The following is a 26,896-nucleotide window of genomic DNA, read 5'->3' on the forward strand; positions in this document are numbered from 1 at the left end:
AGAGAGAGAGAGAGAGATTCTCAATCTGATCAATGTAAGCAGAGATAAGGCTTTCTCATTATTAGCCATGCCCTTTCTTACTCCATTTCTTCACAACGACCAGTGCTCTCCTACAGTTAGACATAGCGTTTACATAGCAAACGCTCAGTAAATACTTCCAGAAGAATTAGCTGAGATGCAGATGCTACTGACTGGACACTATGTCCAAGTTCAACGAAGTCACTGGAGAACTTCAAGAGCTCCTTTATCTGTTAATTCAATTTATTTCACTAAGTTAGAGTGGTCTTTGAGGACATAAAGGGGGCCCAGCAAGACAAAGTATTTCTCAGAACCACAAAAACCACCCATCCATCAGAATGAGCAGCTTTAACATGCTGGCTGTGAAGCTGGCATTCCCCAGTGCTCTTCAGCTCTCGGGTCCAGTCTGCATGGACGCATGTCTTGATTTGACTCTGTACACTCTGAAACCTGAAGTCAGTTTAAGGACAGAGGTGGGAGGGCCCTCCGATCTAGGCAAGAATACAACTCCGTCAGGAACTAATTGTTCCCCATCTCTTAGCAACAGCCTGGATGTAACAACTGCTATTTAAAGGAGATAGTTTACAGGACTTGTTAGCCTTTTCTTAGATCTCTGCCTGTATCCTTCCACCAAGAAATCTACATACCTGGCAAACATTAGTTTAGCTACTTATAGACGTGCCGTCTCCGACTAAGTTTCTTATCACCCAGCAATCCTTCCCTTATTTGGTTCCTACTAAAAACGGCAATGTGAATAAGGGCTCTTGGAAATTCTTTCATTGAACACAAATTAAATATCCATAAAATAAATCAACCTTCCAATAACCAGGGCCTCTCAAGAGCAACTGTGAAGACCTGATAAAACCCCGAGCCGCTTCTCATCAGAAAATAACTCATCATGACTGCAGAGAACTCAGGCTTATTCTTAGCCAAGCTTTTTTTTTTATGAAAAATTCACTAAATTTATTGTATACACATGCAGTCACATGCATATATATGAAATATGTCACAGAATCACTAAAGTTTTAATATTATACATATATAGATGTATATATATATATATATCAATATTTACATTCACATATATGAAATATATCTGAGAACCACCACCTTTTTTATATCATACATATATTGCTTATATACATTGATAATGTACAGAGATATACATATGTATGATCTATACATGTATTTGTACATATAAGGTGAATACATACATGTCTCTATGCATAAGCTTATTGTTTTATGCATGTTGTACATAATGTATGTACTTAAATATATCTATACATACATATAATAAAGTTTTTAATACAGAGGTATGTCTCAAGTATATGTGTGTGTGAAATACATCATTTTATGGCATGCAAATAAGCCTAAAGTATGGTGCTTTTGTTTTGTTTTTGTTTGTCATTGGTGTTATTCTTCTAGGAAGCAGGTCAGATTCTAGTAAGAGCCATTGATTAAAGTATTTTGTATTTGTTATCAGTACACATCCAGTGTTACCTGCACATGGAATATCCTAGGGATTCTTTCAAAGATATTGATATCAGTTAAAGAAATGTCATTTTGTACATTTTGTCAACAGCTGAAGTACATAGAATTCTTTTTCTTCTTCTTTTTTTTTTAAATTGTAGAGAGGGTCTCACTATGTCATCCTAGTTGGCCAGAAACTTACTGTGTAGACCAGGCTGGCCTTGATCTTACAGAGATCCACCTTCTCCTGTCTCCCAAGTTTTGGGATTAAAGATGTGTATTACCACACAAGGTTTGATTTCTTATTTGAGCAGTAAAATTGACCTATGAAATGGAGACTATCATGGTAGCAACTTTACAGTTGAAGAAATGATGTCATGGGGAGTTTGTTCAACTGGGAAAGATTACTTCACTGATGAATGGTGTGCTCTCCAGGGGATTCCTACAGTCACTCTAAAATCCACCTGTAATATCAAGGCTAGATTCTATTTCTTGCTAAGTAAGGTACTGGGAAGCCAAAGAGAACCAAAAGTCCAGACATATCTACCTTTGGAACAAAACTTAAAGATCACAAAATAAAACAAAGAGATTCATGGGTTACTTCAAGCCTACAGTAGTGTATATGAATCAAACATTACAACTAAGAAACCCAGTGGCTAAAAACCATGAAGATAAATTTCATCCCCAAATTCTTGCCTGTTTCCATGATGCCTCTACTGTATCGCCAATCATATGATTCCATTGTCAAACACAATTTAAATTCCCATTCACAATTACCACTACTCTCCTGCTGCCCTTCAAGTCAGTGGATGAGGGTTACACCTTTCAGCAAAAGATTCATATCACGTTCAATATACCATTGGCAGCCAATTCATCAAAACTTTTATTCATATGTGAATTCCCTAAAAGATACTCAAATACTTACAACTTAGGATAGTATATAGAAAGTGCTTAGCTCCCCAAAAATGATCAGATAATATTTCTAGCAAAAATGGGGTCCTTGTACAAAGACTTGATTTCAGTAGATGATGCATTTTATAAAGATACTGAGAATGAGAGTGTGAGGAAGATGGGAGGGAAGAGAGTGGGGATAGAGTTTCCAAGAACCTCTTAAAGCAGAGAAGATTCTGTACAGGCATCTACAGGATACACCCAGAAATCCACTGGGCATACCCGCTTATGCCAGGAATAGATTTATTTTTTAAAAGACAGGTTTCTAGAAGCTCATATACAATCTGAGTATGGTCGCAAATGCTTGTAATCCCAGTAGTTGGAAAGCAGAGGCAGGAGGATTGTTGCAAGTCTGAGAACAGCCTGGGCTACACAGTGAGTTCCAGGCCAGTCAAAGCTATAGAGTAAGAGCTTATCTCGAAAACAAAAACTAAAGCACTAATTAATTAATTAATGTCCCAATTAGTGCATAAAACTTCTAACACATGAGTTTGAATGTATAATCTGCATTTAAAGTAGTACCTGGCATAGTAGGTATTCAGATACATTCATAAAAACCTAAAGATAGTTTTCCTCTAAAACACTGAATTCTGAAGTTATAATGAGCATTTTATTTTCTACATCAATAAGAGGGTGACAGTATAAGTGAACTCTTTAGCTGTCATTCAAGACAACATCTTATCTTGAATTTGTGGGGTCCTTGGTTGGGCTCCCAATGCCACAAAGTAAGTTAAGTAAGATAAAGTAATAAATAAAGTTAAATTAATAGAAAGGAAGGTTCTAGAGGGTTGATGAGCACACTCCAACAGTCATATGCCAGGAGATTTTCCATAACTGACTGCATGTCCCTCTCCTGCCTGTGTGAGGTTGGAGGATGAAGAAAAGCAAGAGTGTGGGGAAGACAGAAGAAAGAAAGCATTCAAAGCGTCTTGGAGTCTGGCACCTAACACGTACACGCTGAATGCTTGTGCTATCTTTACATCTATATTTATAAGTGCGTCTCCATATGCATAGAGAAAGAGCTTGGATGGCATCTTGTGGGTCAATTCTGAAAGTTATGTACAGCATCAGCTGGGAGACAAAAGCTGAAGATTTTCTTCCAACCACAAGCCCCTTTAAACCACAAGAGAGAGAGAGAGAGAGAGAGAGAGAGAGAGAGAGAGAGAGAGAGAGAGAGAGAGAGAGAGAGAGAAGAGCTGTATAGGTTGGCATTGGAGAAAATAAATCTAACTGCCCACTTCACGTGCTTAGTTCCTAAAACAATCAGTCTAGTCCTCAAACATCTTCCCCGCCATCATACTCCACACATAGTACATAGGTGGCAGAAGGCGTACTATTCATGTGTGTAAAATATCCCCTTCTTGGAGAACTAAGAGCAAAGACAGTTAATAAATACTGAAATCTGTCTGGCTTCTTGCTATTCCACTGAACTGGGAACTTCTAGACTTACGGCACTGATCAAAATGTCTTCACCTTCCTCCACTCACAGAGCGTATACAACATTATCCAACAGCAATATAAAATAAGCCAAGAATATGAGCTTTAGTTCCAGTAGGAATGGAAATTTAGACTCTCTGATAGTCACACTAACAAAGCAAAAATACATGAAAATAATTTTAATAGTATAAACCTAAGCCCATAGTTCCAAACTTCATGACATCCCAGAATCAAGAATGAAAGGACAGAATAAAACCCTTCAGATTCTTTTCTTATTTTAGATCAAGTGTGTGCTTCATACCTATTGTGTACCTCATTTACATTAGCCATGTTTCACTCAGTCAGCAGGGACACCGGCACTGACGGCCATATACGAAGGTGTTGATAGGTTCGGGTTCAGGGAATATTTCTTTATATTGTACTAAATAGCTTAACGGGCTGGGGAAAATATCAATAACTATCACTCAATCCATATAAGTAAACCAGATGATTCAGCAAGTGAACACAATTTTAGCAGCTTGATTTTCCTAATATTTAGAAATAAAAACATATTTCAGCTAAAGGAACTACAAGAGGTAGAAGGATTCCCCACTAAAAATAGTTGTGTCTGCAAGGTAGTCAGCAATGGTAAGGCATCTCGCTTCAAAGTCTACACGTGTGAATTATCTAGTTAACCACCAGCCTCTCTGTATTATGGGGATTCCTTCCTTGCATTGGGGTGAAGGAAGTGGTCACATAATCTCACTTTGTCTATACCTCGTGATTTTTCCTCTGCCATAGTGATCCAGCACCTCTCTGATAGAATACTCAAAATTCAGAAGCATCAGGAAAACAAGGAGCTCAGAAGCATGTCTGGGCCCTTGACCTACATGCTGACTTGCTGCTCAGCCCAGAACTCTGGCACATATTTAGGGATCTCACCTATTCCTAAAGCAAACATTCTTCTAACTCATAGCCATCTGGGGCTCGCCTCCCTGGGGTCACATGCAGAGGGCTGTCTGGTGTCTTTAATACCCTGATGCGTAGCACTGGGGCATGCTTTATTAGCAAAAACCATTTTGCTGGGAGAAGAAAACTGACATAGAAGAGATTCTGGAGGGAACAAAATTTTGGCTGGGGCTCTTGTTTTTATTATTTAGCTGAAAAGAATCATTGGGTCTACATGCTTTCAGAAACCCTATGGTTTCTCTAAGGTTCCAATAAATGTGATACCATTCATAACGTGGACAGTGGTCTCTTTCATATACTGCCTATAGTCACATACTTAAGCGCCAAGCAGATGGTTGAAATCTGTTTTGTATAAAATGTGTGCTTTTTTCCAACTGTGTTCTTTGTATTCATGCTCATCCTAGGCTCTAGCCATCAAAACACTGGCACCGTGTCGATCATTAGCAGTATTTTAGACAACTGGTAAGTAAGGTATTCTGTGTTCTCCACAAAATGTTCAGCTAACATTTCCCAGATGTATAATTAAGGCAAAAGATGATCTTCTTAAATTGGTATCAGCACTTTGGATGGCTTCTGGCTTTCAACAGATTATGTCAGGGCAAAACAATTTTATACCAAAAACATAGGCCCCATTTCTTGGTGATTTTGTCACTTGTTACAAAGCTATCCATGAAAAGAATCTGTATATTTCCCTTTCTTTCACCTCTATATTCAAAAATCAGAAGGAAAGTACCCTTCCTGATTTTATTGTGGGCATGTACAGTGAAAGGGATATGTGTGGGTAATAGTTTCTGTAAGTCACTTAGAATTTTCTAAATTTCAAACTATTTGTGCAAATACTAGTTTAAGAAGTACTGGAGTGTGTAATTTTCTTTCACCCACAGAAAATCACTGTTTTTTTGTTGTACAATTATTTATTCTTTAAAGATGTTCATTCTTGCAGTTATGTGTAAATACAATTTAATTTACCTGGCTTAAAGATTAGTGCAATGTGCAATTTGAAAATGTACTTGCTATACTGAAAGTTACGAAAACAACTGTTAGTATATCAGATTTCCTGCACACAAAATGAGGAAAGATGTGTTTAGCATGTTTAATTATAAACAGTGAACAGATAGAACTGAATTTATATTGCTGGGATTAAAGTATAAGTTACCAGGAATCAATAATTAAAGTGTCTCAAAAATGGTAGGTACACGAACAGCAAAAGTGAGGTATTGGCCAACCAGTCTCTTACAGCAATTCTTTTTATGTGAAAAAACAGTTTTCAGACACCTGAAACGCATTTTATCAGACAAAGAATAATTTTATTAAAGTCTTGATTATTTTTCCTTTGCCAGATATGGAAGTCCACTTTTAAAACACTGAATTCAATGGACTGCATTCAGGCATACCCAAATGTTTTCCTAAAGCTTTGTAAGTGTATGCAGGATTGTTTAGAAGATAGGAGGCAAAAGTATAGTGATATTTTAATCCCATCTCATAGATGCATGGATGAAATTTAAGGAATTAAAGTGATTCACATGTCACAAAGTTTTAATTCTTGTTTTAGAAATGGGAACTTACACCAACCTTGTGTACACCTAAGTGCTAGGCCATTAGACATGCATTAGCAGCGAGTAGCCCAGCTGCACCCCATACACATTTCGCTCTCCTTTAACAGTAGGTAACTTGCACACCTTTCTTTGGTCATAGAACTAACTGCAGTTTTGGTTTCATGGATTCTTTGTAAGTTGACTTTCTAATAACTTTTACGTCTTCACAAAGGGAATGAGAGAATAACACTCATCTGTATCCTTAAACTCAAAGCAGCAAGTGTAGAATAAAAAGTATTGCAATCATTAAGCAAAGAAATAATTTTTAGACAGACTGTTCTTACATTATCTGAAATATGTGGCTCTCTATTTAAGCAATTTGTTCAACTTTTCACAATCCCCCTGGCATATTTTCAAGGTAGAAATAATACAAAAGGTCCTTAGGTATGTATCAAAGATTGTTTCTAATTGTATAACTACACATCTTTTTCTTCAAGTAGTATTCTGAAAAAAAAAAACAGCATGCAGTCTGCCAAATGTAAAATATTAACAATATGGGCAGCACATCCTCTCAGATGAAACCACTGTTTCCTGCCTCTTTCTTTGGTTGTTGCAGACACCTGGCTTAAAGATTAGTGCAATGTGCAATTTGAAAATGTACTTGATATACTGAAAGTTACGAAAACAACTGTTAGTATATCAGATTTCCTGCACACAAAATGAGGAAAGATGTCTCAGAGCCCTTGCCATCCCTCTTCGTGATGTTCCTGAGCAGAAACTGATGCAGCTGGCCAGCCTAGCTTCAGTAACAGCAACTCGTTCATGGCCTTGGAGGAGCACTTGGAGCTTCCTCCGGTCACTTGTTCATAATCTCCCTCAATCTTGCTCCCTTACAGCTCAGTGTTTTATTTATTCAGACAAAGACCGATACCACACGTATCTCTGTGTGACTGTCTAGTCTTGTTATTAATTCTTCTATTTTATGAATACACTGTCAGCAATTGAACTAGGATACTATCTCCTGTTTCTGAATTCCCAACAACCCCCAGCACTCTGCTCATCCACACATATATAATTTATCTCTGTGATATTTGTAACTGACAGGAATGAGTGATCTAAAACACTTAAGAGTCTTAAACATGTAAAATACAAATCTGATGTTTTCACCCATTCAACATAACTCATAAAAATAGCTGTCACTTCACCTTAAAAAAGAACCACATACAGTGCTTAGATGAAAACGCCTGAGATACCCCATGGGTACGTGCGTCTGTGCAATGGCATCTAATTGACCAATTGACCACTGTGACTCTGTATGTAAAAAGGCTATCTACGAGAGAGAATTAGTTTCCAAACATGAGGACAAATGCAAGAATTCTGACTACTGAACTCAGGAGCTGGAAACCTTTCAAATGCATTTCTAACTGACAAAACTTTAGGGTGGAGAGATTTTGAGAAATCTTAGCCTATTCCTTTATCCCACATTAAAGACTCTAAGAGGCCTCAGTTTGTGAGAAATGGGAAACTCAAGATGTCATGTCAATAACCAACTCTTGTCTCCTACATTATACAGCAAAACATCAGCAAGGAGACAGATAAAAGAAATCCTTGGACAAACTGGAGGAAAGTCTTCAATTCATTGGGAGGGCAGATCTTAAAATTGACAAGATATTGATATGTATACATGGGCCTCTAACTTTAACTTTCTCATCATCTGAACAAGTGATACCAACTGTCCCCAAATGTTACAGAATCACACCTCCATCCTTCTGACCTCTTCAGTTTTAAATGCCCAGCACCTATGCCCCACAGCACCACCTTCGGGTATTTAAAGCTAAAGTGTCATTCTATGTCTGTGGTGCACCTGCTCTGGGCTCCTGCATTGTGGGAGAAACAAGAAACAATTTTGTTTGTATTCTAGGAAGTATTTCTTCCTTTCAAGGTAATCTTCCCCAACTGCTCCATCAGGACTGAGTAGGACCTATTCAAGATGTCAATTGCCTAGTAAGTAAAAAGGATTCTCTTGAACTTCAACTTTTGTGTTTGGGAATAATTACAGCATCTTCCCAAATAACTCCTTCACTGCTAGTCACTTCTAATTATTTTTTAATCTACTCATAAAAATATACATATTATGTTCCATCATACAATTCTCTAAACTGCCCTCTGTGTTTCTGGATCTGTTTCTATTGCCCTAGAAGAATGCTTTTAAAACATTAAATGTTCTTAAACTGTTTAGTGATCAAATCTGATCCATTTTATTTTTCCAGAAATTCTAAGGTTTTATAAAACAATACCTTAACAAGATGTGTATCCCATAATCCTCCAGGATCTAGAAACAATTCCCAAATTTAGCTCTGGTTTAGAAGAGAGGGAACTGTGAATTCCTCTTTGTTTACTCACTCCCAGGTGTTCTGTTGACTGGTACTTTGCCTGTTCAAGTTTTCTTCCCTTTATGACGATACTGGGATGACAATCTGATACTGTGTGTTCAGTTATGACTAACACAGGTCAAAGTTGAATGAATGACTTAATCAGAGATAGAGGAGCTTGAACACAGGTCCATTCCTCCCTCTCCTAAATAACGGGACAGCACAGAGTGGCTTAAAGAATCTCCAGCCTTGTGCTGATACGAAAGGAAAAATGAACTGTTAACCTTAATTTTATGTGACATCTTCCTGCAATCCCTTTGCAAGCGTATTATGAAATTCAATAGCAAATATTCTAAATGGGAAAAGAAAACAAGAAAAAGAACAAAGGGGCACCAGGACAGGAGTGAGAAAGAAAAAGAAGTCTTTGGACTTTGTAGCCTGTTGCCCAACAACTCTAGCCCAGAGTAAATACCCAAAAGGAAGAACTACAGCAGACAAACAATTGTCTCAGCCCCGCAATTAGAGCAAACATGATTTAGAACTTTGTCAAGGGATCTGTGTTAGCTAGGGATGAAAAATCAGCGCCACAAAGCAGAACTTCTTCATTCCATGTTCTTTTGTATGAAAATGTATGTCATTTTTAACATCTGTGCTTCCATTAGGATGTCCTTTCATTATATATAGATATACATACATGTGCCTAATTTATTAAAATGAGATTTATTAAAACACATCATATGCAAAAGTTGTAGAAGTAGCTCGTAGGCAGCTCAGCAGCCCTTTGGCCCTTCCCCCTAGTTAGTCAGGGCTAAACCCACACTGACTACCATTTAAAATACATTTCACTTAAAAAGGTACCCCCCAAAAAATCACAATTTGCTTGTCTGCCTCCTTTCCCCTGGATTCAGAAAGGAAAAAAAAAAAGGCAAAGTGGGTTAACTCTTTCAAGTCTTTTTCAACAATGTTCCTGAATCTCAGATGAGAAGGCACGCCCCTCATACCCTCAAATCAGCTCACAGTTCTAGCTGACCTGTTTCTCCCAACCTGACAATATCACACCTTCCAGGGCAAGGGGCTTCTAGAGAATTCTCTTCGCCCTCAAGTTCACAGCCTTCCATGCCTCTGTCCTCAGTTCATAGACTCAGAGGTTTCAATGTGATAAGGAAGACAGAGAAGAGCTTGGAAGGCCAGGGCATTCAGATTCCTCCACAGAAGAGATCCTTGTGGCTGTGCACATGCCCACAGAAGAAAGAGTGTGTCTTCCGTGTTTGAACATTTTCTTTTCTAAAACACACGTTCTTTCAGAAATGTGAAAGGCAGAAATAGAAACACGACCACACATGAAACTTTCCCCGGTAGCTGCCAGCAGCCTTTCTTCATAGCACCCCTCTTACCTACAGTATGCGAGGAGACTGGCAGGTAGCCCTAGTTCGTTAGTAGCCAAATTATTTTCATCCGTAAAGTATGAGAAATCTCCACAGCACATGAATGAGACACAATTTACTAGTTTACACACATTTTTATAACTTCAAAAACTAAAACTCATTCACAAATGCTCCTATTTCAGCTTCAGCAAGAAGGGCCACCAGAGTACAGGAAAAGCACATTTGGAACCCCAATACTTTGTTCTCCAAAAGAATATGAAAGAGGGGAAAAAAATCTCTTAACTCCAATAAAGAACTTTTCATCCTTAATGCAGGAAAAATAAACAGCTTTCCGTTCACCCACACTCCACATTTCATTTAAGTCAAAACATTTCCACGCAAGGCATTACGGAAAACGTCGTTTAGTAATAAGCCTGAATGACTGCAGCTGTGAACTCACAGTGACAGCACGGTGGGTTTGGACAACGTAGTGCACAGGGACTAGGAACCTCACAGGACTCCCGTCTCTGGAGGCACTACCATGCCCCTTCTCCAAGTTTCAGAGGAAAGCAGCAAAGAGTAGCAGCCCCGAGCAACACACGCACCCACTGACATTCCAGACCCAGAGGAAAAGTAGGGACTGAGGCTAACAAGACAAGGACAAATGTATCAATAACACGGGGGAGCTGAATTATCCAGATGACACTTAGATCAAAGAGAGCAGGCGAGAGTTTGGAGACTCGGGACATGACCTGAACTCATTTCACTTCTGATCTGAAATGTCTCTAAACACCAAGAAGCTTTTGTTTTTCATTTTCTGTCTGTCATGTTATATGACTATAAAGGTCCTTAAACTATCTTTTAATAGATTAATTACTTTCAAGCTGGGTGACAAAGGGGCACAATGACCAGAAAATGATACAAAAGAAACAGACAAGATGCATTTTCACAGGTTCATCCACAAACCTGGGCAGTGCTCATGAGGTGCAGATTACGGTTCAATGGTTCCAAATTGGCAGAATTCAAATTGGGTTCATATTTGGGTTTTTTGTTTTGTTTGTTTTTTAAAACCACCTGTCCTAAAACGACATTGTTTATGCTAATTATCTTTGTTGATGCCGCAATTCTGTTTGTTTACTACAATTCTTTTAAAATGCCATATCCCTCTGAATAGTTCTCACCAGAATTCTTCTAAATCTTGCCTTGGTCTGGTCCTTCCCGGCAGCCCAACGTGCAGAACACCACGCCACAGAGAAGGCACAAGAGCTGGGAGCAACTTGGAGGCTGTGACTCCTCGGGCTGGCAAAGGCTGGCAGCAGTGCTGAGGTTTCACTCCCGGCCTCCAAGAGAAAGGGATGCTGATGTGGAGAAACGCACACCCCCCTATTGGACAAGCAGAACCCTACGCCACAGGATCTCCCCAGGAGATGGGGAACTCTCAACTAGCAAGTAAGTGAAGGGGAGCTGACTGCAGAGGGAAAAAGGCAAAGCGGCTTCCAGGCTGCAGGGCAGAGCACTGCCAGAAGGGGAGAGGGGTCCTGGATTCACAGGGAGGAAGAGAAGGCATTCTCTAGATGTAAACCTAAATAAACACTCTTCATTTAAGGAAAACAGCGTCATCATCTTTAGTGAGTTTCCCTTGTTTCTGTCCTTCTCTCCCTTTGCTCTAGCAATGCCCCTTGATCCACCTCGTCTGCACAGCATTTGAGTTTTACGTGCTCTCTCAGTGAGGGTGCTACTCTAGGTACAAAGCTGGGAGAACAGCCAAGGAAGACTGAAGTATCTCCATTAATTTCTTATTCAGCAACATGTTTTGATTAAGAAGAATGTGGCTTAACATGTTGGTGAATCACTGAACATCTTTTAAGATCACTGCCATCACCTGACTCAGAAACTGAGCACACTAAGTCAGTAAAGAGAAGGATGGTGATCTTGGCTTATGGCCCATGGTATTGGTTAACCTCACTAAAACTATAGGTGAATAACAAATTTCCAAGGCTTTTTAAATTAATCTATGAAAGGGTTGTGTTCATGCCACATAACACATACCTGCATGATACAAAATATGTTTTAGGTGGCTAAAGAATGGACAAGGGGTGACCAGACAATAAAAATGAGGCATCATTTGGGGATGTTTCTCTGGGAAGGTGCCATGAACACTATCCATATGACCTGGCTTCCAATATCAAGAAGGGTACGATGTTCCAAAGCATACAGGTTTTCTCATCAGCCTCTCATCTACAATGCTCATGTAAATCTCAGTTAAAAGCTTTCCAAGAACAGGCACTCACTTTATGTGCTTCTGATATCTGAGGCACGGAAAAATGCATCCGCATGTAATCAATAGCAACACACTTTTTCATTTCTCCAACCTGCTCTACCCAGCTCTGGCCGCAATGCTACCTGGCATTTAAACCTGCATTGTTCTCCATGATCAGTCAGACGCCTGCCAAGTCCTCAGACAGAATGGGGTGTGGGACGGAAGTGTGCCTTATACACTACTTCATGCAAACTGCATTCCAAACCAAGGTGTCAGCTCAGTTAGCTCACAAATTATTGAGATGGCAATTAAAATATGTAATGGTTTAGGAATACGCTTTCCACCAAGAAGTAGTAGTAAGTGAAGACTAGCTGAAGTGGCCAAAGCAGGCATCAGAACACACTGACAATGTGACTTGCAAGCTTATAGTTGCCATGAGGTGTCAGAAATTAGACAGGTACCTTCTACATCCCCATCTAGAAGTTACCTGCTAACCTAAACGGACTGATCACTTAGGAGCATAATGGAGTCTCCAACTACATTAAATAAATGCCCAGGTTAAAAAAAATATTTTATTGGGAGGATCAGTAACTAAAATATCAATATTGTGAGGGGTATCCTTTTCCATAGCATTTTGCAAATGATTTTCACAGACCTGGAAGGGTATTCCCTGCTCCAGAATAAAGTTGAGAGCTTTCTAATAAGATAAAAACAATCTCTTTCATTGAGCTGACCCTAAATAAATCTGATGGGAATGGGATAAGTCAAAGCTGAGTTGATTTTTTTTCTTTTGCATAAGGCCTTGACCCTGCAGTGGCCCTTCAGCGTTTGGAGACAGGCTGCTGTTGGGACCTGTCTTGAGAGAAGTACACAACTAGAGAGGGGCTCCGAGCTGAACATGCTTCATCCTTCAGTCCCAACTCTTCTTTCCTTCCTGCACATTACCAGTCTTTTTAAAATATCTACATTTTCCAGTCTTTTATTTCCTTAAATAAAATTTTACAATTCAGCAACTGAAAAGTATGATAGGTAGCCTAGTCATGAAACAATCATACTAGGTGTAAGAGGAACACAGATGTAAAGTAAAGAAACTGACAACCGTGTCAAGGACAAAGTATCAGATACAGTTATTTCTCCTTCGCCAGCAGGAGAGTAATACCACAATCGAAAGCAAACATGTCTAAATATTAAGAGACAGATGACATTGTCAAATGAAAACCCCAAAGTCACAATTCTTTAACTCTCAGTTAAATGGAAGGACAATGACTTCTCCAAGACCTCTCAGGAGAACTAGTGATGTTGCAATTCACAATACTTAGACCACACTGCCATGTGTGGTGCATGTAAATTGCTAGACCTAAAGGTTTTTCTCACAAATAATACTGCAGGACACGCAATGCCTATTCATCCTCCACCTGAGAATCATCCTTTAGTGACACAGTCAGTCCTGCAGGACCTGCAGGGAAGCAGTTCAAACTTGCTGCTTCTGAAACCCATTGCCATTTACCTCTTGAACATCCTCACAGACAATGAAACAAACCATCACCTACTTCTTGGCTATTTAACCAGCGTTTATCAACCTGAGACTGTTGAGTCCATCCCTGGAAACACTGACACTCATCAACAGAAATCTAAATCCTCAGGATGGTCTTAAAGTTTTGAATATTTCTTAAAGTTTCAAATAGTCTGCATGTTGGGGGAAAAACCCATAGAAGATGGCCAGTGCTCTACCAGTGACTTGAGAGATATAAATCACTTAACACTTTAATGCCACCTGAGCTCTGAGCCATTGCTGCCCACTACACCTAATTTCCCACTTATGAAGACATTAGGAATTCTTTTAAAGACTAAATGAGCTTGAGCGAAAAACTCTTTGATGGCAGGTGAGCAAATATAATAAAATTTGAGTCAATAGAAATGACCTACTTATTCCACAAAAGTTGCAAATAACTGAAAAGGAAAACACACACACACACACACACACACACACACACACACACACACACACCTCATTCTGATTATATATGTTACTACTATTACATGGTCACTCTTCAGAGAATTTCAATATTCAATACTGTATCTATCTACATGATACTCTGTGTGAGTGACAATGGGAAAATGCAGTGTAAATAAACTGTCATTATTTTGCTGGGATTTCAGTAAGTATTGTCAATTTCCACCTCAGGGTAAATTATTTAAAATGTTATATTGTGTGACATTTTTCAAAATTACTTTAACTACTACTGTTTACACACAGGGTGCATATATGAACAAACTATTTGATCATAACTGGCATAATTAATTATCCAGCTAAAAATGTACGCCCCTGGATAGTGCAAAAAAGAACATAAAAATCTCACTAAAAAATGAAAACAAAATAACATTAGGAGATTTGAGCATTAGGGTGTTAAAGGGAAAAGTTGGGCTTAAAAAGAGATAATTGAAAAAATACAAATAAAGTTCCCAGCAGGCAGCTTGCCTATAAGAGAAATAGGCTACAGCTTGTTAATATGTAACCGCCTCTTTATAAAAACAATCTGTTAACAGGTTACAAATCAGTCAGAGTTTTATTTGCAAAATAAAAAGCATAATTAGAATTAAAGAAAATTATCATTGAGGTGTTCATCTGCACATGACAGAAAACTTACTCTGTTCAATTAACAAATCACTACATTAGTCAGTAGTATGTTCCAGTGTGAACAACTTCAATATCCACATAGAACCAAGACTATTTTAGCAAAGGAAAACTAACTGGTTAGAAGACTTAATATGTGAAACTTTGAAAAAAAAAATTCAAAACTGTTCTGATCGATCCACCTTCTTAATTAAGAGGAGAGAGAGACGGAGAAGGGAAAGATTAAAGTATGCATCAGATATTTCACTTTCTTCCCTGGTCATACAGCGGCTGCTCTGATATGTGACCACATCCAAGGTTTTTCTTCTTCTCCACACTTCTTCTCTCCCATGGCTTCAGTTCTAGAATGTTTTAATCTTTGTCCTTTCTTTTTCCGTCTTTTCATATCAAATTCAGGCGTTTGAGTGATGAACAGCTTGACTTAGCATATTTTTAACCAGCTGGTCTAGCACCTAGCTTGCATTGCATAGTCAGATACAACAAATGTTTATACAGAAGGTATAGCTTGCATGAAAATGAAAAAAGCCTGGGTATCTTGCATCCTGGCTTTTTTTAGCTTTTTTTTTTTTTTTTTTAATTCACCATACAGAATACGAAGTTTGAGTTCTTTTTAATGGCAAACAAAAATCTATTTATAGTTCAAAAAATGAACTTGTACTAGGATACGAACTCAAAGTTAAAAATTGTAATGTGTAATTACAGGGACACGAAGAGGGCTAAAATTCTTTCAAAAGCCCCCATGGTACTCACAGCAACATCAAATGGAAGGAAACTGCACATACCTCTCTAAATAGGAACAACTAATTACAAATACACTTAGCTCCCATCACAGCACAGCGGAAAGTGTAGTTTATCAAAATCCAGTTAAGACAGCCAGCACAAAAGTGGCCACAAAACTTACAAGGGGGTGTCTTGTTTGTCCCCTTCCTGCCCTCCTCAGACATCTCGATAACCATCTACTAATATTTAACTGTGCTGTGAAATTTTCTTTGGGGAAAAAAAAAAACAACAACCCCGCTCTCCCATATCAACAAAAGGTCCTGCTTTTCCAAGCAGTTTCCAAAGTTTAACAGAGGGATCAAACAGTAATTTAACAGCCTCCACTTCAACCACCACCGAAGCCTTCTGTCACTTCAGAAATTACAGGAGACAGAGATCCTGAGTAAGCTAGCAGTCTACAAAAGGTGTGTGGGGGCATCAATGAAGGCAGAAAGTAGGAGACTTCCCGAGGAAGAGAGCAGCCACGAAGGGGAGGGTGGAGAGAGATGCTTAATGTTCATTTAATTTCCTGCCTGTGATCCGACGCAACCTAAAAACATTAGCAGTAAGCTCGGAGGAGACTTTGCAAATCAGTTCAATTTGGTCCGGGCAACCACAACAGAAATCAGCTCCCAAGGCTGCAGAGACCCTAGCTCAGAGCGGCTCTAACACACGCAGTCTGGGGGAGGCATCTTCCCGGGGATTCAGACTACTGTGAAATGGAAGAGTTTGCACTTCAGTATATTAGGGGGGAAAAAACCAAACAGTACTCACCTTTCAAACTCCTGAGGTAAATCAGGGTCAGTAAGCATGCTGGAAAAGCACAATTTCCCTTTGTCACAGCGGCCACCTATGATCGGCTCCAACTGAACCTGTCAAGTCAGACCAAACCTTCTAAACCAATGGATTCTCTCTCTCTCTCTCTCTCCTCTCTCTCTCTCTCTCTCTCTCTCTCTCTCTCTCTCTCTCTCTCTCTCTCTCTCTCTCTTTCTCACTCTCTCTCCCCTCTCCCTTTCTCCCTCTCCCCCTTCCCCTCCTCTCTCTCTCTCTCTCTCTCTCTCTCTCTCTCTCTCTCTCTCTCTCTCCTAGGACTCCTTGACCATTCTCTTAAAGGGGTAGTACACTTCCAGCAGCAGCAGCCTGGCTGCTCCCCCTTTGCACAGCCGCACACTCCGGCTGCTAGGCATTAGACAACCTCCGGGTGCCTGTCCCTTCCTCTGAATTCTCTCTCCTGGACATCACTGAATGATAGAAGTCAACTGTAACATGTCTCCCATGCTCTCCCCTCTAAATAATAAAAGTCACATCACACAGGCACACAAACACACACCACCACCAGTATCATTGTAAAAAATACATTTGGGACTGATTAAAAAATAACTTTATAATAACGGAGCCCCAATCAATCTGTGAGTATTAACTAATTAAGCACTAATAGTCAGAGCATTTTTACACAAAGAATTGTTATTCCTCACGCCCCCCCCCCACTCTCTTCAAGCGCACACGGAAACACACAAGCATGCGTGTGTGTGTGTGTGTGTGTGTGTGTGTGCGCGCGCGCGCACACACACACACACACTCACACACAACAATCAGGCATTGTTCTGAAGGAAGAAAAGCAACTTTGACAGATTGAAATATAGCAGAGGCCCCTTCAAGGAAACCCGTAAACAGGCTGTCACTCACTCTGTCCGGCTCAGTGCTAGCTCTCGCTTTCCACAAAGTGCTCTGAATGTCCTGGCAACCCAGGCAAAGTTTCTGTAGCTCCAAACTCCAGAAACCAGGCGTGGAGGAGAGCAGGTATCCACATGCCAAACACAGCACACAGGAATACAGGACAACCCCAAACCCCAACCAGAAGATGACCCTGACCAGTGTACGGTCCTGCTCCCGAAGGCGGGGAGCTCAGGGTGGACAGGGCGGGAGTGCCCCCAGACCTGGGGTTCTTTAATTTCCTCTACCCAGGCAGCCACAGATAAGCTGGACAAACTCTGGCTCTCCAAATCCTAAGCTGGCTGGCAAGGCACAGACTCCATAGCAGTTCCAATTATCTAGATAAAAATCTGGCAGGCAAGGAAGGTAATCAGGTAATGTACCTTTGACATGGAATGACAGAGGTACCCACATGGGCACAAGGGAATGGTGGCTGCCCCACGCACACACACAGCAGCATCTGGCTAGGGAGTAAGCTCACACTCACTAGTACAAGATAGTGTGCTTTCTACACACACAGTCACTCACACACATGCTCTCCACTCCTACTGGGAGGGTTCATTGTGCACAAAAGGCTACATTACAGAGCCCGCCCCAATAAGGGAGAGAGAGGGAAAAAAGCCTCCCATTGTTGAGAGGGCAGGTCAGTTGATTAGATTTTCTGTGGAGAATTCCACGAGGAAATTCCCTTCAAAGCCGAAGTGATTAACTGAGGGCTACTCTGGAAATAGGAGAGACAATGGCTCAATAGTCCACACACCCAATGTCCAGGCTGGCACTGAACTCACTTTAAAAAAACAGAAATAAAAGCCGGGCTCTCTGTGCTTTTCCACAGAACCCCCAGCCCCCTCCACTCCTTCCAGCTTCCCCTCCCAAACCCTTTTATTTCGCAGCTGGATAACATTAAGGGCCTTTAAAACCACAAGGGTTGACCCCACTGCAGTTTGATTAGGTCCCACTTTTTTTTATCCTGGCGACAGGCAGACAGTAAGTTTACTTTTCAGGCATACACAAGGACACGCCATACACATATTCTGAGTGAAAATCGCGGATTGCTCTGCTCCTGTTGGCATATTTATCCTTCATTCAGAGCTAGATTATTTGGGGACAAAGTTGAAAATAACTTAATCATGAGACCCATCACACTCAAGAGAGAGCCAGAAACACACACACACACAGACACAGACACAGACACACACACACACACACACACACACACACACACACACACACACACACACGTGGAGTAGGATTTGAGTGTGTCACTATGGAGTTAACACACTAACAAAACATGGAGCTACGACCCACCCTGAAAAGCTGTTAACTAGGATGTGTCAAAATGACTCGATCCTTATTTCAGCAGTTGGGGAAGGGGCAGGATATTACTCATTATTTTTTTATGCCATTAGCCTCCAGTTCTTTTCTATTACAGCACCATCCCACTTCTAAATAGAAAAATGAGAAAGTCATAGCATTTATCATAAATATCTATTTTTAATCCCTTAAGAGACCCATCGTCTAATGCACTCTGATAGATAATGTAAATAAAACAGTATTTTCTTCTGTTAATGATGGTCACAGGAACTCTACTGTTATATGCATTTAAAAATGTTTGTTTGTTTTTTCTAATTAGTGACTATTGTTTTGGATCAAGAGGGAACACGAAAGCAAGAGAAAGAGTATGTTAAAGGGAATCATGGGCGCAGGGAGAGAAGAGGAGATACAGCGGCAGCAGAAAGGTAGAAATGAGAATAAGGGCCATAAGGCAGGATGCTGTGATCCCCACAGTCCCAGCTGCTGCCTCACTACAGCTTCTACCGGTGGCTGTTCTTTGATGCTCTAATCCTGAAGGTCAGCAGCACAGGTAAGAGAAAGGGTTATCAAAACCAACTCTGCTACAAGGGAAACCTTTTCACACCTTCTGTCTGGTTGGTGTAGCTACCACGTAATAGATGCATACTTCCCAAGTATACAAACGCCAAATACACACAAATAACATATGAGAAATTGCAAATTGATTTGAAAGTCAATTTTAGACCTGAAACTAATTATTGGGTTTGGAGAGATGCCTCCGCTGGTAAAAGTTTTGCTGTGAAAACAAGAGGACCTGAGTTCAAATCCTCATGTAAAAGCCAGGAATAGCCATGATTTTGAGCGAGACACACACACACACACACACACACACACACACACACACACACACACACTTTCAAAACTATATTTTTTGCACAGTTGTCTTGTTAAGAGTTGAGACATATTAAAAACCAGGTAGAAAAATACATCCCTTTAAAAATGGCCACCCTAATCATGACAGTTCAAACTAACAGTTTTAAGACCAGGAAGAGCTTTGCTTGGTTAGGTTATCACAAGGATGTTACACAGTATAGGCAGGGGCCTTTGTGCACATCACCAGCTAGGCCAGTGTTCACATGTGGGCACAGGGATGGTGAAATCATACAGCTGGTGAGGAGTCATTACCCACGTCACTTGTGACACTATAAGATGGAAGAAGCAACCCCCCAAAACATAGCCAAACAGAGGCCCCCAGATGGTGCTTTTGTCCTATAGGACCTAAAAGGCTTTCAGGAAATTTTTACCCCAAATTAAATTTTATAAAGTCTTGTCACTATGGTAATATTGTAGTTAATATTTGAGTAGCATTAACATTCTTTTTTAAAAATACGTCTGATTGCATTACTATGAAGCCTAGCCTAGTCTTGTATTCACAGTACTCCTGCCTCAGATCCTGCTTGTTGAAAATTCAAGCATGAGCCACACCAACTCATAACAAGTACTTTCAAATATGCCTCAAAAGTTTTTTTATTTTATTTTGAATTCTATAGTACAAACTTGAAGTCCCATGATTCTAGAGTGTCAAACAAAAAAGGAAAATACATCCCAAATATTTAGTCAAAATCTGCTCTTTGGGTCCAGTAGGCAATGATGTTAACCTAGTTAGGCTAATGTTTAAAATTAAGTATATTACTTAAAAAACATTGTTATTTTGTACTAAATGCTAAAGTGATTGTTTCATGACCAGCAGATAATGCATATTAAATAAACTTACAATATTTAGTGAATTGTTTAAACAAGTGAAGACACCCAACTAGTCATGTAGCTGGCACTGTGTGCATTAACACTGACATCGTGATTGATAGATAGCTCCTCATTGCCAGAGTGCATTTTATAATATAAATGGATTGAGACACACTGGTAGTCACTTAACACCCATTAAACTATTATTAGGATGGTAAGTTACTATGACTTCAACAGAATTCAGGAAAAATGTGAAATAAATTGAATTGCAATAATAATTCTTTATTATTTTTAAAACAGCATCTCATTCTGTAGCCTGAGCTAGAGTAGACCTTCCATGTAGTCCAGGCTGGCAGCAAACTTTTGAAAATTGTCCTATTCAGCCCCTATATGCTTGGGTCCAAGGGCATCTGTTCTATAAAAATAATCAGATTTCAAATGATTGGTTAATATCTAAGCCTCCCGTGTTAGAGATGGTAAGAAGAGTTCAAACCATAATAAACATGAGTGGAAATGAAAACCCACTGGCAAAAACTGAAGTTAGCTGGAACTGGTGGCTTCATTGGGTACTATGTACAAATGTGTACACATAGCCACAAATTCTTCTTCCTGAGTGAACCGAGGAAGAGAAAGAGGCTTATGAATTTACCGAAGTCTATCATGCTGGTATGGTGACATCATGTGAAACAGAATGCATGTGAGCAAGTGTGCTTTCATGCTCATGTTGTTTCCATTGCAAACATGAAAAGAAGTGTCACACAGGCTGAGGAAATAGAAGGCAGGCTCAAGCATACTGCTGGAAAATTCTCAAAGAGAAACCCAGAACTCTCAAGCCACACACAAGTTACTCCTCAGTACAACCCCTTCTCAGGAGCCACCTCAAGCAAGCATTCCCAGCGTTTCCTCTTTCTTTGAGGGCAGCACCCCTTCCCTTGTTTCAGACAGAATGGTTAAACACCATCTGCTTTAAACCTGAAATGGCCACAGGTAGGGATTGGCGTTTAGCATGTGATAGCTGTTTCTAATGTGTGGGTGCAGTTTTCATGCTTAACGCAATTTGATGGGCTATTTTGAGAGCAAACGTATTTAGTATGATATCCATGCTAAATCCAGGGACTACTGGTATCCGACAATTAACTGACCCTGACACACAGGCGCACTATTCACTTCGGGTTTTCAGTCCTCCCCAAAGTTGGGAGATCTCTCTTTAGAAAAATTAAACTAAAAGGAGTTTCTAGGCAGTGTGTAGATGTGAGTCATTCCACAGAGTCCCAGGGACCTTGTCACTAGCTTGTCACACAAACCGAAAACTTACCTCACAGTGGCCTCAGGTGTTATACTTTTGAACTACTTCAGACAGCACCTACGAACTAGCATTTATCTTTCAAAATGACCTCGAATTTGACCCTGTCTAATACATGTATGCTAGGAAAGTGCCATAAATGATAGCCTGTAAGTTCAAAGTCTTTGGACCTTCAAGCTCTTTCTAAGGTTACTAGTATGTCTGAATAAGTGGCCCTCAGATGTTGCCTGTGAAGAGCTTGCTCTTCAAGACACACCCTCCCTCTTCTAACTTTCACTCTGAGAGACAATAGTGCTCCAGTCTTGACTTCCTTGTTTGATCTTTTCATTTATTTTCTTCGGCATTACATCAAAACAATAACTCTATCTTTGAGGACGTCTTAATCTATAAGAAAAAATTGAACACATCATTTCTTAGGACAATCAAAAGAAAGAGAAGGGGGGCTGGAGAGGTGACTCAGGTTGAGAGTCCTTGCAGTGCTTGGAGAGGACCTGAGTTCAGTTCCCTGCACCAATGTCAGATAGGTCTCAACTGCTTGTAGCTCCAGTTCCAAGGGATATGATGCCCTCTTCTGGCCACTATCAGTAATTGCACTCACATGCACATACATACATACATACATACATACATACATACATACATACATACATACATACACACACACACACACATAGACAAACAAGAGCACACACACACACACACACACAATTTAAAAATTTAAAGAAAATGTCATGTCTCAAAAGGAAAATAAAACAAGAAAATAAATGCTGTAAACAGCTAGGTGCAGCAAAGAAGACCACTGGCATTATCTTATTTCTCCTCCTAAATTTCTAAAGACAACCTGAGTTTAAGTCTCTTTACATCTTCAATGACAGTCAAATAGCACATAAGTCCCAGGTGGTGGTTATGGTATAATCTTAAGAGAATACCCACGTTTCAGATGAAAATGGTAGCAGAAAACATCAGCCCATTTTCACAAATGTCTTAATTTAAAGGATGCTTACTTGGACCGGCAAGATGGCTTGACCATCACTATCAAACTGACAACCTAAGTTCAATCCTTGGGACTCACCTGGTAGAAGGAGAGAACCAACTTCCACCAGTTGTCTTCTGACCTCCCCAGAACTGCTGTGACACCACACACACACACACACACACACACACACACACACACACACACACACACACACACACACACACACACACACACACACACACACAGACACACACACAGACACACAGACACACACAGACACACACACACAGACACACACACAGACACACAGACACACACACACACACACACACACACACACACACACACACACAGACACACACACACAGAGACACACAGACACACACACACACAGACACACACACACACACACACACACACACACACACACAGACACACACACAGACACACACACAGACACACACACACACAGACACAGACACACAGACACACACACACACACACAGACACACAGACACACAGACACACACACACACACACACAGACACAGACACACAGACACACACACACAGACACACAGACACACACACACACACACACAGACACACAGACACACACACACACACACACACACAGACACACACACACACACACACACACACACACAGACACACACACACACACACACACACACACACACACACACACCAAATGTGGTAAACAAAATTAACAAATAAAAATGTAATTAACTTTAAGATGATTATCTAATACAACTATTAAAATGGTTAACAAATCTTATTCTGGTCTTGTGACAACAATCCTTCTTGTAACAGTACCCTCTCTTTAAGGATGATTTCCAAAGTTTCCCCTACGCTATATCAACTGATTTTCTGGTGTCTACTATTATAATAGAATTTCTGTCTAACAAAAATCATCTATTCCAGAAAAAAAAAAGTTACAACTAACAAAGTAAAACCAAATGAATTTATGTTTTTTTATATTTTTCACTCACCACACACAATGCTATGACACAGGAGAGGTCTGCCTGCTGTCAGAAAATGAGAAGGGGAAGGGATACATGTCGATCCTTCCAGTGGCAAAATCCAAACATTGGTGTTGAATGGAGGATTCACAGAAGCCACCAGAAGAGAAGCCACTCACCTGTGATCACACCTTTCAAAGGGGCTCATGGCTACCAGTACTCTACTTCAGAATTTTTTAAGAAATTCAGGGAACATCCTGGGGTTAAGGTTTCCCTGGAGGCAGCAAAAGACTTAAAGACATCTCTATCTCATTGTCATTGTTTGGCTCTGGGTTTTCATCATTAGGGAATATCTACACACTGTTTTAGCAAATGTGACTCAAGAAAGTCACTCTAGGTTTCCCGGGGGGGGGGGGGGGAGTCGTGGTCTATGCTGTATATATGTATATATTTATATATATTTTTTCCTCTCTCTTTTAGAGAGAGGATCTTGTGTAGTATAGGCAGATCTCTCCCAGTCTCAGTGCTAGGATTACAGACATCCTACCATACCTGGGTTTGTACTCCTTCTTTATGATAACTAATCCAGGAAGAACAGGGAACTAACCTTGGCTCACAGGAAGACATTCAGACAATTTAGCTTATTTTTAAGTTAACTACATTCATCCATCTTCTTTATTCTTCTTTGATTATATACCAAATATTACTTGCAATACTTGCTATCTGTTGATATCTGATGTGCTTATCACTAGTACAAGACAGAGTATGGGTGAAATATGGATGCCTCTGTTCTAGAAGAGTCTCCTGTTGCTATCTTGCTAAGGATGAGTTAGTTCTTGAACACTGAACAGCTTAAGGAAAGGATTGCTAGCATTCTTCCCAATACTAAATTCCTTCTTCTACAATCTGTCTTTGATATATCAATTTATGATTTCCAAAATAAGACACTTCTCAGTTTGTGCTCCATGTATTTATGCTGTTTGAGAGAACAAAAGACTATTCAAACACATAACAGGTTGCTTTGACCCCTAAGGTGTGGCATAACTACACATCCATGTGTCCATGAACACACACAAGAAAATTGAGTTTTGTTATTAACATTAGCATAGCTAATTTAATTAAACTAAAATGAATACGAAAACCTAATTGACCATAAATATGTTGATGATTTCAAAGAGGACTAATTTCATGACTAGATTAGTCTATGATTCTGAAAATTTTCAGTTCAGAAATTTTATTGCTCTGATAAAGTAAAATTGTATTTTTTAAGTATATTATCTTATCTAACAAGAGACTAAAAAGCAGGTTCCTTTTCCTCCCTTGAATTGAAAATGGATTTTTTTCCCCCATACATTATATACTGAATATAGTTTCCCTTTTGTCTGCTCCTCCCAGTTTCTTCCAACCTCCCCTCCCCTGCAGGTCAATCCCTTTCTGTATCTCTCATTAGAAAAGAACAGGCTTCTAAGAGATAACAACCAAATATGACAGAACAAAATATAATAAGATGAAGCAAAAACATAGTAAATTTGGACACAGCAACCCAACAGGAGGAAAAGAGTCCCAAGAGCCAGCACAAGAGCCAGAGACTCACTCATTCTCACAGTCAGGAGTCTCACAAAAATACTATGGTGGAAGCTGTACTATCCACACAGAGGACCTGGTGCAGACCCGTTCAGGCCCTGTGCATGCTGCTTCAGTCTCTGTGGGGTCACAGGTGCTTTGCTCTGCTAATTTAGGTCCTTGTTCCCCTGGAGTCCTACATCCCCTCTGACTCTTAGAATGTTTCTGACTCCTCTTCTGCCGGATTCCCTGAGCACTGAAGGTAAAGATTTGATGGAGACCTCCCAAACAGAATAGCTCATTTGTGAAATGGAATGGTGGGTTAAAAAATTTAAAAAAAAGTCTTCTCTGATGCAAAATTTGAAAATATCAAAGGAAAATTCAGGAGAAAATAAAAGATTCTAACATTATAAATTCTGAAAAGCAAATGGTATCTTTAAAAAAATCCAAATTTTAATATGAATGCTTGGGACCCTCTATGAAATGCCACCAAGTTGACTGTTCCTTTTATTTCTATGTATTGTCCACAAAGATCAGGTGCTGCCACAATTTGGAAAAACTTAGTCATGTTGAATAGAGTATGAAAAATATACATTTCCAAATGAATGCACTAGTCCAATCACTTAGCAGACAAATGAAGGATCTTTAGTTTATATTGTACTTTAAGCCATCTCTATGCACATTAAAATCTTGCATTGTAAATGCACACCTTTAGAAATGGGGGTGGAGGCTAATTACTATCTATTAATTGTCCCTAAGTTGAAGAACTATTTAAGGATAAAGCACTTACTATTTGTTTAACAAAGGCCTAAATGTTGATTGACTCTAAAAAGGAAACAGTGGCTCTGTGATTAGAAACCCTTACTTTGGAGCCTTGCCTGAAGTCTGACCAGGGCCTGAAAGACTAAACATCTGTCCAGCATGCCACAGTGTAAGCTCACAATAAAAAAAGAAAAAGAAAAAAAAGAGAAGAAATCGTATTTTCTTTTTCTGGAGTAAGAAACCAACTTCCAACTTAGTCAATCTTCATAGCCAGGTCACTATTTGTGACCCAAAGAATAAAATTTCTGACTTCTATTGAATGTATGGCCTGACTTTTGTTATGGAACATTGTGAGAAAAACCCAGAAAAATATAACTAAGCCTTTTGCTAAGCAGAGCACTGATAAAAGATGAAGATCAAACAATAAACTTATAAAAATAAAATTATCACCATGTTAGGATGTGGGCTTCATAGCCTAGTTTATAAACAGCCATTGGGTTCTTACTAAGGAGAAACCTACAACATTTACAGAGACCCATTTGTTTACTTTTTCTCTACAATTTTAAAAGGAAGGACAGGGAAAATAATTAACTGGTTTCAGATTACAAAGCTGATAAGAGGGAAAGGACAATGAGAATGCAAGTTGTTGGACTACAAATGTCAGCCAATGTGCTACCCAGGGAGCCTGTTCCTAAGGAAAGAAAATAACCAAAGCCCCAGCGCGATGCAAAATGCTCCTCAGAAATCTGATTTTCAAATAAGGTGCCTAAAATCTGAACCTGAAGTATTTAGAAACAGTTATTATGTACTCA

At 39.7% G+C, this 26,896-nt stretch overlaps 1 protein-coding gene across 6 annotated transcripts in view; it reads right to left on the reverse strand.

Moving 5' to 3' along the window:
• The window catches only part of Sox5 (SRY-box transcription factor 5), a 627,114-nt gene that overhangs the window by 367,938 nt on the left and 232,280 nt on the right, over positions 1-26,896 (reverse strand). For 4 of the 6 annotated variants that reach the window (XM_036181271.1, XM_036181266.1, XM_036181269.1 and 1 more), the window contains exon 1: positions 16,524-16,670. The exons of 1 other annotated variant lie outside the window; for it this stretch is intronic. In XM_036181271.1, the coding sequence (XP_036037164.1) occupies positions 16,524-16,561 (38 nt within the window). In that variant the 5' untranslated portion in view covers positions 16,562-16,670. Of the gene's footprint in view, positions 1-11,276; positions 11,299-16,523; positions 16,671-26,896 lie in introns of those variants that run through there. One more of the 6 variants, XM_036181268.1, reaches the window with a different exon arrangement.

Source organism: Onychomys torridus, chromosome 3 (assembly GCF_903995425.1).
Source record: "Onychomys torridus chromosome 3, mOncTor1.1, whole genome shotgun sequence".
NCBI lineage: Eukaryota > Metazoa > Chordata > Mammalia > Rodentia > Cricetidae > Onychomys > Onychomys torridus.